Raw genomic sequence first — 18,519 nt, 5'->3', positions numbered from 1 at the left:
CAAACAGTTGATAGTACCCAGGACACCTGTGCTCCTGCAGTTGCACTAATGTAATGGGGACATCTTAGTGGTGCTGGATATCAGCAATTTTGAAGTTTTCTTGTGAACTTTGCACAGCAGGCCTCTAGGGATAAATTGATAGCCCTTCAAAGGAAAATAAGGTACCGACTTTTTATATCATAACAGCTACTGTCTGCAATCCCCTCCAATAACTCTCCATTCTCCCAGGAGTAAGTTGTTAAGACTGACCTGGCAGGAACTGTTTTTATTCCATAAGAGTGGGACTTTCCTGGTCCAGTTGTATTTCTGGTCCTGGTTTTTTTCTTGGTACAGTAGTAATGGGAAGATCTGAGAGAAGGGGGATGATGGTGCATGAGTTCTCCAGTTGCTAAGGACTGGTACAGACATGAGTTGTATGGTGTGTATGTTGTCCACCTCTGCAAGTGCAGGTAAATCAGGTGCAGTAACATTTTGTCTTGCACATTCTCTCTAGTTTACTAAAGCTAAGCATACACGTTACACTATATTACATGATGAAGCCAATAAGGGACTGGGTAACTAAGCTGCACAGAATAAGGAGATGCTTTCTAGGACCAAATCATGGCCTAGCCACTCCATATAGATCTTTTGGTATTTTCACAAGAATTGGAAACAGTGCTCAATTTGATGAGTCCTATGAGGGAGGGGAGGCAATTAACTTTTGATCTGTCTGAGTATCCAGTAGCAGATTATTTTGAAATCAAACTAGTTTTTTTCATAGCCAGGATGAGGAGGAGCATGATGAAAGTCAATGTATTTCCTTCATATGGTTTTTTCTTTGATGTCAACAGATCATTATTATTTATTTACAGCACTTTAATGTCACAAAAGTTATCTGGGTTATACGTAATAGAAAAGTTTTAAATCGTAACACATTAGCATAGTGTTCACCAGAAATGGTGAATAATGCTTCGTGAGAACTAAGAAGTACTTTAAAATGTTTTGAAAACTGGAAAGCCGGCTGGGGGTAGGATGTTTAATGTAAGTGGCAGATTGGCCTGTCTGGGGAAAGCATTCCAGAAGTGGAATATTGTTATTGACGAAGCCCTCCTCCTAGTGGCCAGTAGGGATTGAATGCTAAAAAAGATTTTAAAAATGATTGGAAAAGGTGTTTTAAAATATCACAGACCCTGATCAGAAGACGAATCCTGGATTGTTGAGGAACTTGGCAGTTTGGGACTTACTCTGCACAAAATTTGAACATGCATGTTTTGCAGAGAAAACAGCACTTTCTACAAAGGAAATATTATCTTCTGCGGTGCTGAAAGCTATTTTCTGCGCAGAAGATGCTGCAGTTAATGACATTCTGTGCAGAATTCACACATGGTTGATTTGAACTGAAAACAACATTTTCTGTGCAGGAAATAACATTTTTTGCATGGAAAATAATATTTCAGTGCAGAAATATTAATTCCCAAACATTTTATTTGCACAAAATGCTGTAATTTAGGATTTATTCTGCATAAAATTTATACATGGTTGGTTTGCATAGAAAACAGCATTTATTTATTTTTGAAAATATAGGTGGCCTATGAATTACATGAGGGGTCTGTTTTGGGACCTTTAGTGTAATACGATTTTTAGCATAAAATGCCTATTTTTTTTAAACTGAAGTCAATGGAGGTGTTGCAGCCATTGAAAACCATCAGTATTGACCTTTTGATGTACAGGTATAATCTGAAGAGGAAATTTCATCAGAAGGAGGGTTGGCAGAAGGTGGTTATGGATTGTAGTGCCAGGAAAAGGTCACTGGTTTGATGTTGATGCTGAGAGTAGACATTGTCAGTGATAGGATTTCATTATTAGGACCAGACATTGTGGATGGTTGGGTGTCTGTGTCAGAAGCAGACTGTTTTGGTATTTGGGGATCCTAGTTTGTAGAAACCTTTTGGAAGAACATGGTAATTGGAAGTTGTGGTTTCTTTTAACTCATCAAAGTGTAGTAGCAGAGAATGTAATCCTAAAGTAATCATATGAGTGAGTTTAATGCTGTGTTCCATTTCAGAATCATATTCCATAATTTTATCCTTTAACGTCTGTGTAATTGTAAACACTTCGGCAAACTTTTCTAATGTCTACATGGCTGATTCTACTTCCATTTCTTCTACTTCCTCTTCCTCTGAGGAGGTCTTAACAAGTTCCTCCAGTTCCTCATCCGTTAATACTTCCTCATGGCATCAGTGCGTTTCTCCATTTTGTCATCCAGCATGTCAGAAAAAGATGCACATGCTTTAATCATTATCGGGATGGAGGCACAGTTGGTCCCATCATGTGAAAGCCATTTGTGCATTTGCGTGCAAGTGTGGGTTAATCTCAGATTCTGCATGGGATAACAGTGCTTTGCATGTGAAAACCATTTGTGCAATTGTGAGTTAATAATGATTTCTTATCATTTTAAACTTCCAGTTTTTCCCCATGTGATAAACTCATTAGTTCTTTTGGTACTTCTAGGTGGTCCCATTGATGAGGAATTGAATGGGGATGTTCTTTGCTTCTTTACCTTTCGAGTTACCAGGCTGAATGTTCCTTTTTTTCCTCCTGTCTTTTATAGTTATAGTGAATGTAACTATGCAAGTAAATAACCAACATTATGACTGTAACAACAAATTTCTAAAATTAAGCCTGTGAAAGAGGGGATGTGGATACCAGAGGAGCATGGGTGAGGTGTTGAATTCATGGAGGGGATGATGGAGAAGGAAGGAAACTGTACCCACAGTACAATTACTGGTAATCACAGCTTAGGCAGGAGGGAAAAACCCCAATATATTTAGGACATAATGCGTGAGAGGAGACATGCATTACAAAAGTAACCAACATATACTGGAGCTATTGGGCCATCTGAAGAAAATATCAAGGCAATTGGAGGCTTTAGTGACCACATGGTCATTGTTCTTTATCATTAAACCATAGGTGTATTATTCTTATAGAGCTAAGCTTTCGTAACTTCTGCCATTTTTTATGCTTCAGGGGAAAATCCAGGACAATTACTTTTGACCAGTTTAAGGAAGCACTTCAGGAGCTCTCCAAAAAACGGTTCAAAGATAAAAGCAACGAAGAAGCAGTGGAGGAAATGTACAAGCTAATTGAAGGGAAAGCACCAGTCATATCAGGAGTCACGGTATGGTAACTTGACATATAGTGAATCTTGCATTTCTTCCCAAGGAAAGCTTAGAATCACAAGTCAAGATTCTTCCAACACCAGCAAAGCATAATACTCCATCAGTATACTTACTTGGATGAAGGTGATAGTACCTGGGGGAATAGTGTGACTGATCATTTCCCAGCTTTACAATAGCTGTTCCAGTTATGAGGTGAGTGAACAGGAATGTGGTCATGTGCAGATCAAGAACCACTTGCATAACAGGGTATCAGATACTTCCTTATGCAAGCATCTAAATAGTACAACTGCTTGCTTGAGTAACTGGGGGTAATGCCTCAACAAGATTCTGGTCATAGACTCCAAGTTCTTATAACAAGAGTCTATGGTTTACTCAGCCTAGCAAGCTTTGTCTAGCCCCATTTTAGTATTCTGTGGTGAGGCAAGTTTTGCTAAGCAAGGTTGTTCCAGAAGGTCAGCATTCCAAATTAGTGATGCTTCCAGTTCCTAATGCTTAATTGTTCATAATCCTTCAATATTATGACATATTTCTGTTTCCTCAGATTTTTCAGGATCCAATGCTGAAGGCATTAGATGTTAAAATATCAGAAAGATCTAATGCTTTTATAACACTGTCATTGATTTTATTTTGGTTTTATGCTGATGCTGTTTTTTTAAGGTTTCATGTTTTGTTACATTGGTGATTATATTATTTAAACAGCTGTGCAAAGGTATCCTATACTGTCTTACACATGTGGTTCCTTTTTTATTTTTATTAATTTAAAAGTTTACTGTAAACTACCCAAAGAACTATTGTTATAGGATGGCTTATTATTAATATTGATTTTGATTTACATTCCACCCTTTTCTATAAATATTTTGATTAACCTTTATTTTGAAGCCTTTGCGGCAACCCTCCCCCCCTCCATCCCAGCAGCAGAACCATTCTAATTAAGCTTAAGTAGATGGGGCTGTAATAATCACATATTCTGCCCTGTTTATCATTCCTTCCATGTTCTTCTTTCCTTCTTTTGTTTCCCTTATGCTTGCTCTTCTATCCTTCTGAAGAGTCCTTCCTGAATCTTCATTTGTGAAGTAAAGCCAGATAATTCAATACAAATCAACGAAAACCAAAAGAAAAAAATTACAATTCAAATAAAACTCATAATTAATCCCTTCCACAGCCAATAATAATAATAATAATAATAATAATAAACCCTCTAGTGACAACACGGATTGAGTTCACATGACTTATAGAAGTGATCTGGTCATGGTAAGATGTATGAAATCCCACAGTTTCTGGTTTATGGAGGAAAATGGACACTTTATTTTGGCCCCATACAGACAGGCCAAAATAAAGCTGCTTTGGGTCATTTTGGAAGTATGCTGTTTAATGCGTCCTAAGAGTCCAGAAGCCATGCAAAAGCCATTCTTCAATCCTTACGACTGGAGCGTGGCTTTGGTGCGGCTTCCGGACTCTTAGGACGCATGCATCATTTAAATAGCATACATCCTAAGTGACCCAAAGCAGCTTTATTTTGGCCTGTCTGTATGGGCCCATTGTTTCCCATATGCTTGCTCTGGTTCTAAATCTTCAAGATAGTAAGCTCTTCTAGTTTGTTTGTTCTTTGCAGATTTAAATCCTTTGGTGTGAAGGTATGTCATTGTTTTCTTTGTAAAGTGCTAAGTATGTAGATGGCTCTACTTAATTTTTAATGATGAAGATGGCAGCCCATCATGTCTTGCTTAGGGCACTCAAACCCATGAGACACTCCTATTTGGTGATCTGCAAAGAACAAACAAACTAGAAGAGCTTAGAATCTTGAAATTTTAGAACCAGAGCAAGCATATGCCTGTGGCTGAGTAAGGGCATGTTGCACCTCTGCAAGATCTTAGCAATCTCCTCCCTAAACATGCTCCCTCTGAATTTTCCTCCTTATTTATTTACCTATATATTTTACTGAAAATGCTTACACGCATCTCCTGGGGAGTGTGAGTAGCAGTATGCTGCATTTTTGGCCACTTCTGGGTTGATTTAGGCTAAGAAAGGCCCTCCCCCCCCCTTTTTTTTTCTTTTTTGTAAAGAAAGATGTAAACAAAGAGAATGTGGGGCATTTTTAGTTTATGTTTAAATAATTCCTCCAAATTTGAGATCCATTGAGGCCTCAAAAATTACCCTTTGGACTGTATTTTGACCACCATTTGCCTGTGTATTTATATGTTCTTCAAATTTTTAATGTTTTCTCTCTTTTGTCCCCTTCCTGCTTGTTGACAGAAAGCAATTTCATCTCCAACCGTCTCACGGCTTACAGACACAACACGTTTCACTGGTTCCCATAAAGAGAGATTTGATCCAACTGGGAAAGGCAAAGGCAAAGCAGGGCGCGAAGATCTGGTTGACACGTCTGGTTATGTGTCTGGGTACAAGCATGCTGGCACATACAATCAGAAAGTTCAAGGAAACAAATAAGCTTGGAGATTGACTGAGAATTACCTGTAAGGGTGAGCTAGATGAGCCTCACTTCTTTTCATTCACTGTAAATGCCTGAAAAACTCAGCTGATGATCTGTGTTTGTGAGATCAGAAACAAGTTTGACATCTACTGAGACTCTGGCAGTGATGCCCCACTTCATTACATTCCTCATGCTTTGTGGCAATGAAAAGGAAGAAGCAAAGTGTTTAAGTGTTTAAATAAGAAACCAGACCCAAGGGCTCTCTCTCACCATACCTTGTCCATACTGGTAGCAAACATTCCTCTCTGTCTAGTTTTCTGTCCTGTTCCTTTGGCAGTAGTAGCAACCCTTGTCCCGTTAGAATGGATGCTTTACAGTGAAACTATCTGTGTTGATAGCTTTTCTAAGAAGCTAAATTTACCGAGTTGCTAAATCTGATTATTTATTACTGAACAATGTCTTAATAGGAAATAACTGCTACTGAAAGATAAAAATTCAACCTTTAATGAAAGGGAGTAAAATTTGTGTTTACTTTTTTTCCTTTCTCTTCCCTTCCTTCCTTCCTTCCTTCCTTCCTTCCTTCCTTCCTTCCCCCTCCTTTTTGGTAAAAGGTGCTATCATGGAAAAACAACTGAATTTATTCCTCTCCATTTGTGAGCAAGAGCAAGAATAATTCAGTATTTTAAATGATGTATTTTCCATTTAATAGGTATTAATAGGGAATGGAACCCTCAACTCATGCTTGCTTTTGGAAAAAGATTACAACCCTCATTATTCTCTGCCTCCCAGATCTCCAAAAGAACCTTTTGTTTTTTGTTTTTGTAAAGCATGTGACATTTAAATACTGACACAAGGAGCTACTGAGAAGACTTTAGTTATAACGTTAAATACAATTGTTAGTCCCAGTTAGAGTAAACCCATTGAATTAATGACATTTAACTACATGCTGATTCAGCATTCAAAATTGATTCAATGGCTGTACCATATGTGGGACCAAACAGGATTCTGGCCTTTACTAAATGTGGATTGCTTCAAACTGGAAGTCAAAAGAGCATTTATGATTATGTATTCTTCACTGTCATTTTTGTAAGTGTCACAACTTAGACATTCATAGTCTCATACATAGTTGGACACTTATCAGATATTTGTATGAAAGGTGGCAGTTCAACCCTTCACAAAGGATTGACTTGCATTAAAATGATATCTGTTTGGGCCATTTTCCTTCAACAACATTTATATTCATAATATTTTTTAAATAGCTTCATTTTTCTTCCATGGGCAAAATAAATTAATGAATTCATTTGTGCTGTTAATTCACTGTATTGTAAATTACACATAATTTCATTTGTCTAATTATATTGGTAGAAAACAAAAGTAGAAAAGATCAAATATAGCACTATTATTTTTCAACTGAGCTAATTCTCTAGCTTGTTCCAATTAAACGAATGAATGAAATGTGACTTTATTTAAGGGAGAAAAAAGAAATAATTTATATTGCCTAAAAAAGGAAAATATAGTCTAGTTTATGATGTTATTTTGATACTTTAGATGTTTCTCACTGAATAAATACTACTCTGAATATATTGAGTTTATAATCAGTAAAATAATGACTCTAGTTTTTATATGGATGTTTACCAGCAGTTGAGCACTCAGCTTTTTTTTTCTTGGATAAGAATTCAGCAATTCACCCATTTTCTTCAGCAGCTCCTTTTTGGAAAAAGATGCACTAAGTTTACTGCCGTTTTTTATAGCTATCTCTTGAGCAAGTGTACACTGTACCAATTTATTTATATTAATCACAAATGTTTCTTCACATAAGCTAACACCTTGATATTTACTCTTGTCCAGGGACTTGCCATGTCTTATTTGTAGCTGTTTTTACCCTAACTATTAAGGAAAGCTTTTCAGCTAACTTAAAAGTGAATCCAAAATAAAAATGTTAAGTGTTACTTTTATAGGCTTAGAAACTTTACTTTTTAAAAAAGTATCGGGATTGAGAAAAGGAAGGTTTCCAGGAATCTGGCATGTTTTTTTCGAGGTTTAGGGTTTGGTGAGTACCAGAAAAGATCTTAGTGTTGTATCAGGACTGTTGAACCATTTATGTTGTTGATTTCTGCTCCTCTGCTTTATTCAAATAATACCAGTTCCTTGTGTTTTTTCATAGCCAATTTTCAAGGTGCATGTCAGCAGTGTTAGAGAGCAGTCATAGTTATTTAGTGCGGACTAATAAAACATGTGTATGATAATACTTTGGAAATTAGGAATGAAGTCTTTCTGAAGCTTAGCAAAATGTGTAGGGAAACACTGCTGGTATGCTACTCAGAAACCTCACAACAGCACCAGATTGAAATATGATTTCCACCTTCATATAACTTTATAAATGTGGAAGTTCCACTAGTTCCACTATTATTGTACAGAGAGATAAGTGCATTGCAAAAACATTTGGAGTGGGCCTCATTTGTTTATCCAGTCTTCCAAGTTCCATTGTCTTCTGAGGTATGGAGAACATGTTTTTTTGTTGGATATTTGCTTGAGCTATTTGCTTGAGTTAATTATTTGTAAGTGCTGTTTGAAAAATAGAAAGAGGAGCATATTGTAAGGAAACTTTTATTGTTGTCACCATATTTTGGTCTAGTCTGGGCACAGGCAGGGGTATTGACAGAAACTTTGTGATACCACTGTGCTCAACTGTAGAACTCTCCTCAGTGTGGATTCTATAACTCAGTACACTTTCTAGAGTCAATGCTATAATTCCCCTTTTAAATGATCAGTCCATATTTGACAGCCTTCATTAAAATACTTTAAAAGAAACAGAAACACTACCTCTCTAAACAATGACATAGTCGCAAAAGCAAGCATTTTTGCCAGATCTTCTTCTCTGAAAAGTCCCAGTGATAGTGACGAGAGGACATGTGCTTTTCTGGGATCCCCATTTCTCTTTCCTATCCCCAACTCCACTTGCCCCTTGTTCCACAACTCTAGGCCTTCTCTGTCCCTAGCATACAGAAGTCTGTATCTAGGAGCATGCTGTACTTCTGGAGAAGCAGACTCCCTCAAAAGGAGAGGGGAAATGTGAAAATGTTCTTCAAATGTGAATATGATACAGATCAGTATCTATAGATTTTTTAAAAAATGATTTACAGTATTAATGTTTACAATTTTCTTGCAGGTTGAAGAAATCATATTAAGCACAAAATATTCTTGGTATTTAATTGTCTGAAACCTAACTCGTGCCAGGTGTAGCCTTCTTTCTTAAAAAGCAAGAAGAAAAAAACATGTCTTACATAAAATCCCCATTGCGCATACTGACGGGTGCCCTGTATACAGACATTGCTAATTATTCACTGTAACCTGGAATTTATACCATGTGTCAAAAATGCAGTGCAGTCCTACCCTAGATCAGCAAATGGGGAGGTATTATGTAATAAATTGTATATATGTTTGTGCTGAAGCACCACTGAGTTTTGGATTGTGTCTGTTGGTATTTTTAATTATATAGTCATATAGTTCCTGAAGCCTAGCTCCTGTTGGATTCTACATTAATTCCAGTGTGTACTGGGATTGGTATGCTGAACACACAACTGCACTTCCTGAGTGTTTAGTTAACCTGAAATGGCTAAGCAGAAGTCAAAGATGATCAAAGTGGACAGTTGAAAAGGGAAAGCCTTGGCTGGTTGAGCATGGCTAAGTATATATTTACTGTGGAACTTGAAATAGAAGGTGCTATTACACTTTTGCACTGTGTGGTTTCAAGGGACACCTGGTTGGCAACAGAACATTGGATGAGATAGGCATTTGACCTGAGCCAATAGAGCTGTTGCTATGGTTTAGATCAGACTGGAAATCATACAGCCTACTAAATGTCTTTAGACTATATGTCCTAGCAGCCCTAGTAAGCTTAGCCAGTGTTGAGAATGCTAGGCATTGTAGTCTAATGTCTGGAGGGTCACATTATTTTCATGCCTGGTTTAGGCATATGGACCTCCCTGGTACAGAGAGCTCACTCACAGCTTTCTAATCTGAAGGTGACAAGTTCTCTAAGTTCTCACATAGAAAATGTCTTTTTCACCCCACTATGGCTCAGATATTTTGTTGCTTGGAGGAGGATCTCATAGGGCATTTAAATTCCACAAGTACCCTTTCCTTGGAAGTAAACATACTACTACTAATGCTACTACTACTACATATAAATCAAATGCTCTACCACTGAGCTGTGGTTTCTTATATGAAAAAAAGTGTTCAGCAATGGGGCCCTTGCTGCAGCAACAATTATACTGCACTAAGATTCCATATCCACTACAATTAGTCTACAGTTGTACTTTAATTGTCGTGGCAGCATCCTGTGGAATTCTGGGATTGTCAGTTTAGGGAGGGTATTTTGAATTCTATGCCAGAGAACTCCTCTACAGTTTCACCAAACCACAAATTCCAGTATTCCATAAGATGCAGCCATGGCAGTTAAAGTGGAATCATAGTGCTACAGTTGTGTAGTGTGAAAGGGCTAATGGCTCTGTTAACCACCAAATGAAATATCTCAGGCATGAATATATTATTCCTTTCTCAATTTCCAGTAATGTTGGAGTACTCCTCTGTTTTCTGAGGGTACTGGCTGTGGGGCTAACTTGCGTGGATGCAATGCAATGTCTCCTCTGTTTAGGAGAAGGACATAACGTGAGTATGTGCACTCCCTATAAGGTGTTTATGACTCAGGTCTGGAAGAACTGGGAGTCACACTTTAAAGCTCTTGAATGAAACTGCACAGGCACAAAATAACCCAATTGTGTGAGTTCACAGATGACCACTCGAAGAGCTACAGTTACGGGTATGCAACCTTATTTCTGTTTGTGCCTAAGTGCACAACATAATACATATGTAGTCAGAAAGGACATAAAGGTGTGAGTCATATTTACTGTCGACCCTCTGAATCCACAGATTCTTTATCCACAGATACAAGTCACCACAACTTGAAAATATTTTTTAAAAAATTTAAATTCCAAAAAGCAAACCCTGATTTTGGCATTTTATATAAGGCACCATTTTACTATGCCACTGTATTTAATGGGACTCGAACATTCACAGATTTTGGTGTCCACAGGCAATCTTGGAACCACACCTCAGCGGAAACACGTATAGACATGTATATGCTTATTGTGCTTCTGTTAGTACAGAAACAACTGATTTGAACTTTGCAATAATGAGACAAGTATAAGTAGTAGAGATGGCTGTACATGATCCCTAAAATGTGTTAGCCTTTGCATGTGTGCCAAATATTTGCTGTTTTACATGTCTAGCTCATAGTGCACACTTTTACTACTCATTGATGGTTACCAAGTAGTAATAACCAGTATTAATCTGTGTCAAAGTTTGCATGTATGCGTACAACTCATGTTACCTGTACATGGGTGCTACTCAGAAACCATAGGTAGATAACTACCTGAGACAAATGGTAGTCACATGCAAGTGGCTTGCCTTCCTTAAGATATCATTTTGTAAAAATCTGGCAGTACCTCCCAACCAGTGCAGTACTGCCTGGGCTGGCTTCTGCTTCTATCGGCCATTAAATGGAGGTTCCAAAGATTTGTGCAGGTGCCTGTACCCCTTCTGTTTTCTGTCCTAATGGTGAAGCAGAAGTGTAAGTAGATAAGTGAGCCCAAATTGATTAGAGGTTCATACTGCTATTATCACAAGATAAATAACATTTTGAGAGAAGGAGGGTAAATCATTAATTGCTGGATTCTAGCAATTTGTACCAAATGAATCATTAGCAAGAGTCCAGTTGTATAAGAGAGCTTTCCCTCATTCCACCTTCCTAGTGTGGCTCCTTGCGCCTTGTAAAAATTAATTCTGAAGATTGGATGCCCCTTCTGAACAGCATTTGATGCAGGAGATACATTGACATGACAAGAGTGGAGTGGGGGAACTCTTGGATGTGTGTTCCATATGAAGTAGGCCCACTGGATCCATGTTTTGGCTTTCATTTTTATTAACCACAGTATTTAGAATTTTCCAGCCACATGATCATACAAATATCCCCTCTCCTCTAGTTTGTCTAAGCGTGTGTGCTTTCTATCTTGACCCTACTAGTGATGGGGTTCATAGGGACCCCTCAAGAGAAAGTTCAGTATATTTTATGTTAATGTTATGTTAACCTCAGGAAAAACAAAATCACAGGCAGTATTATTGGAGTTAAATTTACTATGAACTAGGGAACCAGTGATACTTACATTTATTTTTCTTAGTCATTGCAGTTTAGTAAGAATCAGCCTTCTTACTTCCAGGAAGATGCCCAATGGGACTCACTCTCTAGTGCTTTTTGAAATTGAAACTGAAACAGCTTTTCACAATAAAAATGCTTCTCCTAAAAATCATTATTATACATCCCATATACAAGTTTCTTAAACTTTGCATAATTTAAAACCTTAACATTTTCTAAAAACAAAAACATGGCACATCTGAATCACTTAAATTGTGTTCATGTTATCATTTGCAATTTTTTGACTGAACAGTTGCTTATGCATTCAATATTACTTTTGTGTAGATGTGAGAGTGAGAGACTGTATTCAAGGCATTAACCTATAAGAGTCACTATGTGGATTGCACATCAAAAGTAGGATGGCATAGATATTCAGAGCATCTTTAAATGGAGGAATATACTAACATCAGTCAGCAGTGGCAGGATTTAGGCTTATTTCTCTCACATTTAAAAGTTGGCATTCTTTGTTTTAGTAAAGTCCCATACCCTATGCAGTCATTCCCAGACTTTGGTCTTCCAGATGTTTTGGACTTCTTCTCCTAGGAGCCTCGGGCATCAATAGTTTGGGATTCTGAGAGCTGAAGTCCAAAAACACCTGGAAGGCCAGAGTTTGGGAATCACTGCTATAAGGCATACAGGGTTGTTGTTTTCTAATTACAGCCACCCATAAAATTGCAAAGCATATTCCTCTAGGATAGGATCTTGACTTAATCCTACTGATTTCACTGTTTCTACCCAAAGTATGACTAGGGTTCAACCCATTAGTCCCTGTGGCATATACTCTTGATCCTCTAGCTCTAACAATATAAGGAGGCAATGCATTTGGGTAAATTCTCCGAGAAGGCAATTTAGCTTCTTTAGCAGTTGTCTTCCAAGTGAGCAAAGTCCATGGGCTACTGGAGAAAAGAAAGCAAATGTCCATGACATTTCTATGATGTGTTGAGAAAATTGATCGATTCAGAAACTGGCATAGAATTATAAAGTTTCATGAACAATACTAATAATTTGCTTTTATGGCATCCCTGTTAGAGAATTATGAACAACAGGTTGTTTAAATCACACTTGATATCATGCAAATATGTCTTAAGTTGAATTGTGAAAATTGCTTGGTCTTTTCTCATTGCTTCAGTTTGGTCATCAGTGTGTACTCAGAAATCTTCCTCCTACTCAGTGATAGTCAGAAATGCCTGCATGCTTCTTGATGACCTGTTTTTGAAGGAAGATCCACCACTCGGTTGCATGTGTCGTTTTATTAAAAATCTTGTAGGTACCATTTCCTTGTCAGTTATGCCTGTTTCCGATGAAAGAGTGCATGTAGTAAAAGGAATTTGAATTCATAATCAAATCTATAGTGAAATATTCTCTGCAAACTGCAGCTGTGTTTAGATATTGACATTATATGGAAGGAAACCTTATATATAGGTAACATATGTAAATAAATTTCTCTCAAATCAGTGCATATAAATGACAAACTCTCAGTTTTGTTAGGGTCTCTGAAGATGCCAGCTGCAGATGCTGGTGAAATGTCAGGAAGAAACTCTGCTAGAACATGGCCACATAGCCCCAAAAACCCACAAAAAACTATCTTAGTTTTTTTTTGTCTTCATGGTCTCAAGATTGCTCCTGCAAGAACTTGGCTCAAATGAGAGCAGAAAGGCTCTAGAACCTGGGTTGAATCTAGACTTAAGTAGTTTAAGTTCTGTTGATGTCAGAGAGTCTACTCCTAGCACATAGATAAGTCTGAAACCAATCCATTATCAGTGCACAAGGACTGGTTGGATTATGGGCCAGGTATCTAAATTCCAGTGAAGACATTTCTGAGAATGAGTTTGATCCAACAGTTATCCTTGCGTTCCCCTAAAAAGCTACTCTCATGAATTGATTACACTTGAAATCTTCAGTGCACTTGTCACCTAATGTCTTTGGACAGAATTAAATTTAAACGAACACATCGGTAGCTGGAGGTATGTTGGTGGAGACTTGCATGGCTCACAATCCTCTAAACTGGCAGCTATTTTTTAATAATGTAATCCATTCACAATGGGTTGTTTTAAAGCCCTGTTCAGGTGAGTCTGTACGGAGCTTAAATGTGAAAATTTAACCTAGACTCATTTGATGTTCTGTGGTGGCCCAGTTGATTGTGATAAATTTAAGTCACAAAATGTTTCTGTTTCTTTTTTTCCTCTGTGGTAAAACTACTTCAGATAAATATCCATTCTTGAGACAGGCCTTTTCATATACCATTTGAACTTCAGGTGTATGTAAGTAATTTCATTAGGTGTTGAAATAAAAGCATGCAAATTTCACCTTTTGTCTATGAAGTTTTTGCTTGAATAGCCTTAGTTGAAAATGGCAGTGGAAATAATCCCACATTATGTGTCAACTGTGCACATCAGTTCCAGTGAAGATTTTGTTCCAGAGGATTCCTCAAAAATGCATCAGGGTTTATTTCAAAGTGATCTATATTGACACATCATTGGGTTGGGTCTAGACTAACACAAGTTTATTCAAACAGTAACTCTAATTGAATTCAATGGGAATTATTCCCAGATAAATGTGTATATTGTAAGAAAGGTTCATTATGTTGTTCCATCTATTTCTATGGGATGTATGGGTTATAGCTGATATTAGCTTAGTCTGGATCCAGTCCATTGCCTTCCAATAGCTATCTCCATCCTTCAATGATAGCCCTGTTTAAATATTTAAAGGGATGGCATATTAAGAAGGAAGCTAGCTTGTTTTCTGCTGCTCCAGAGACTAGAACCTGGAGCAATGGATGCAAGATCCAGGAAAAGAAATTCCACCTCAACATTAGGAGGAACTTCCTGACAGTAAGGGCTATTGGACAGTGGAACACACTCCCTCAGAGTGTGGTGGAATCTCCTTCTTTGGAGGTCTTTAAACAGAGGCTTGATGGCCATCTGTCGGGGATGCTTTGATTGAGATTTCCTGCATGGCAGGGGGTTGGACTGGATGGCCCTTGCGGTCTCTTCCAACTCTATGATTCTACAGGAGCACTTGGGTAGGTTTCAGTGATACTCGGTTTATGTTAAGCTACAAGGGAACAATAGCTTAAGCAAAACCTGCATGCCGCATGTATGGCCCTTCAGCTGTTACTGGACCCCCAGTCCCTTTCAGCCCCAGCCAGTAATCCAGAAGGTGATGGGAGTTGTACTTCAACAACAACCAGAGGGCCGCAGGTCCTTTAGTGCCCAGCCCAAGAACATGCTATGGAATCTTCCATTGTGTATTTTCATATGTCCACAGATTTTAAACACCAGAAGGGAAGGTATGTGTTTGTGCTGAAAATTGTTTTCACTAGTACAGTGATCATGTTTTGTCCACATTATTGTTTGCTAGTTTTCTGTCTTGCCATGTACATATAAATATGAGAAGATGCTAAGGCACTGTTGGCTTTATAAATGCCTTTGGCAGCCTTGAGATGAAATTGCATCATATTGTAAAATGGGGAAAATTCTTCTTATCCTATAATACTAGCACATTTCAGTATTCTTATAGTGCATTATTAATTTAAATCCACAAACAGGGAGTGGTGGAATGCCTCCTCATAAGGAGAAAAATGGACACAAACTAGTACAGATGAGGTAACGTTGCAGCTACAACTTATGCATGCTTACTTATTAACTTATTATGCATGCTAATATTCAGTTTATTTGGGCAGTATTTGTTTCAAATAACATGCATATCAATTGCTGTCACATATTTCCTATATTTTCTAGTTTTCCCAGATTTTTGCCACATAGTGCCTGTTCTACACACTGGAAATCTAACATTGTGAAAACCTGTACACAATCTTGGGAGCTGACCCAGCCTAGTCACTGATCATTTTAATTTGCACAGTTACATATCTAAACTTTAAGATTTAACTATATGACAAAAGAAAATAATTTATGGTCTTGATGAAAAATCACTGCAGAATATGATGTCTAATAGGGAAAGAGGAGGCCTGTTCTGATCCCATGTCTTTATTTTTCTATTAATTTAAACTGCTAGTATTAATTATTTACACAAATAAATTGAAAGAAACTTGAAAGAGATTATATACTACTAGTTTGTACTAAGCTTTTTCAGGAAAAATGAATCAGATTTCTTTATATCTATATATCTATATACATAAATGCAATATATTTTTACAGTTTATTAATGCCAAAAACTTAATTAGTGAGTGTTACAGTCGTGAAAAGTATTGTGGGTCTTGAAATGTTCTGAAAGTTGTCTTGCTAACTTCTAAAAGCCACATTAACCATGGTAAGCTGCTTTTGTCAAATAAATATTCTTAATTATAAATGTTCATGTTCGGCAGTTCTTCAAATAGTACTGAAAAAGCTTGTCTTGCAAATAGATACCCCCCGTTTATACTGTGCATGCCATTGTTCTATAGGTTCAAATTTTCTGTAATATATATCATTGCTGTTGAGTAAAGTTCATAAAGTGATCAATAAATATATTTAATATAGCTGTCTTAATTTTTTGTGCAAACAAGATACACTTGTACATGTATATTCTTGATGTGTGTACTGCTATGTATTATATGTAAATGAAATGCTCCTCATCATTCCTTTGGAATCAGCACTGTCAAGTAGAATTTGTGTCTCACTGTTCATGCATCATTACCAGAATAACAGGCAGTGGCACAGCAATAAGAGTTACTACTGGAGATATCACTCGGAATAATTCTGTGTTATTTTCACAGTGTGCCTATCCCTCCTTGTAATAGGAGTATGAAAGAGCACACAGTTAAATCTATGATGCTTGTGATCTGTGGATTTTCAAATTTTAAATACTGGTTTGGAAAGTCTTGACCATATTTATATATTTGCGTAATGAAACCTAAAGCTCTACCCAATATGCATGTACCTCCACTCTTTCCCTATCCCAGGAGCATAGTGTCTTCTTTATGCTTCTTACTGCACAAACACAAACAGGTGCTGTATGAATGGTGGAGGCTACTACACACATCTGGGAACCCAAGACATTTGACTGGAGGCTGTTGGCAATCGGAACTGCTTCTGGAAATGCCTCTGCCACTTTACTTCAAAACCTTATTATAGTGGGAATTGAAGGGCTTTTGGAGAGCTTCATTGAGGGATGGAATAGAGGGAGAACCTTCAATAATCCCAGATATGTAAAGCGAGACAAAAATGTGGAAAATATTTCAGATCATATTGGTTTCAGGAAACAAATCAACATCCTATACCAGAATAAATCCATTTATGATTTCAAATTGTATATTGCAAATAACACTGATCTGTGTCTTTGTATATACTTTGGAATTGTAGAGGTTGGTGGCTCCAAAAAGATACTGGTACTCGTATTTAACTTCATCTGCCCCTGGAGCAAGATGTCATGTACATTAACTGAAAGCTGATTTAGTACACTAGCTCCTTTGCTAGATCCAATTCACCTTCTGATCTCCTTGAATATTTTTAGTCAGCTTAACATCTTAACTTATCTTGGACTCATATAGTAAGAGGCAGATTGTTGCTGATGTATTTTCACTTGCACAGCATACTCTCCCTACTTGCCCCCCCCCCCTTCCTGGTGGTTAGGAAATACTTTCTGACATTGCAAGTTGACATATTTCATTCATTATTCACATTAGCTCAGGGTTTGTTTTTTTATGTTTCTATATGTGTAATTTGTTTAAAAGATTTCTGTAGAGCTTTCTGCAAGCTCTCTGACTGTACTATGATTTCAGTACAACCCTAGTATAGCTAAGGATACATGTGGCATAGATTCCATCTTACGTCTATATCCAGAACCACATCTTACACAGGGAACTGTACAAGAGCCTAGAAAGTGGAAGGTTTGGCGCTTTTCTTAATGAAAGGCATACCAGAGGTAGCAATATTGTGGAAAAGCCCTTAGGATTTTTAATTTTCTGAACAGGCTTTCCTCAGATCATATTAGGCCCATGTCAAAATGAAGCTGGAGCAACATGGAAGTTCCTGGAGGGTGGCAAAAGCAGGACCATGGGGTAAGTTTTTTGGTGAAGCAGGTTGTGAAATACCAGAACCAGAGACACTAGAAAGCAGACTAAGGGTGGCTTGAAGACGCCTCTGAGAAAGCCAGATTGGGGCTGCGGCAGTCGCACACTGTGGGCCCAATCCAGCTTTTTGCAGGCATTTCAAGCCGGTCTGTTTCAGCTCTAAAGGTTTTCTGGCAAGGAACCTAGGTTTCGGTGATTTTAGTTTTGATTTGGTTGTGGGTTTTTTGTTGTTGTTTTTAATTACAGTACCTATGTCACAGAAATTTTCCAAGGCCAGAAACCTGCAAAGTTTTAAAAGGCCAAGCTGGGGAATTTGAATACAAGGGTCACTTCAGGAAGCAACCAAATCCAGTCTTGAGGTAAATTCTACTTGAGCTTAAACTGAATGTAATGCATATCCTTAAACACCTACCATATCTGCCAGGTTTGTTGTGTCACTGCAGTCCTCGTTCTCAAAACCAAGATATTCAGTAAGTAGGCTGACGATCTCCATGTTGACATGACTTTTTCTGTGAGATGGAGATGCCTGGAAAGAGTCCTCTTCATGCTAAGACCAGAAGTGGGCAAAGGAAGGGCAGGGGCCAGTTTCCTACTGCTGTGACATTCTTCAACTGGACAGGCAGCCAAAAAATGAGGGGAAAATAATACCACTACTCTTAATTTTGAA

At 37.7% G+C, this 18,519-nt stretch overlaps 1 protein-coding gene across 2 annotated transcripts in view; it reads left to right on the top strand.

Moving 5' to 3' along the window:
- The window catches only part of TPPP (tubulin polymerization promoting protein), a 61,811-nt gene extending 55,376 nt beyond the window's left edge, over positions 1-6,435 (top strand). Inside the window, exons 3-5 of one of the 2 annotated variants that reach the window (XM_089532419.1) lie at positions 3,007-3,157; positions 5,412-5,638; positions 6,201-6,435. In XM_089532419.1, the coding sequence (XP_089388545.1) occupies positions 3,007-3,157; positions 5,412-5,606 (346 nt within the window). In that variant the 3' untranslated portion in view covers positions 5,607-5,638; positions 6,201-6,435. Of the gene's footprint in view, positions 1-3,006; positions 3,158-5,411 lie in introns of both variants that reach the window. The other variant, XM_089532418.1, reaches the window with a different exon arrangement.
- Positions 6,436-18,519: the final 12,084 nt, after the last annotated feature.

The sequence above is a fragment of the Sceloporus occidentalis genome, unplaced genomic scaffold, assembly GCF_023333645.1.
Source record: "Sceloporus occidentalis isolate IW3139 unplaced genomic scaffold, rSceOcc1.0.p SCAF_7, whole genome shotgun sequence".
Lineage (NCBI taxonomy): Eukaryota > Metazoa > Chordata > Lepidosauria > Squamata > Phrynosomatidae > Sceloporus > Sceloporus occidentalis.
Note: the sequence above shows the minus strand (reverse complement) of the source record. Positions and strands in the feature narration are given on the sequence as shown.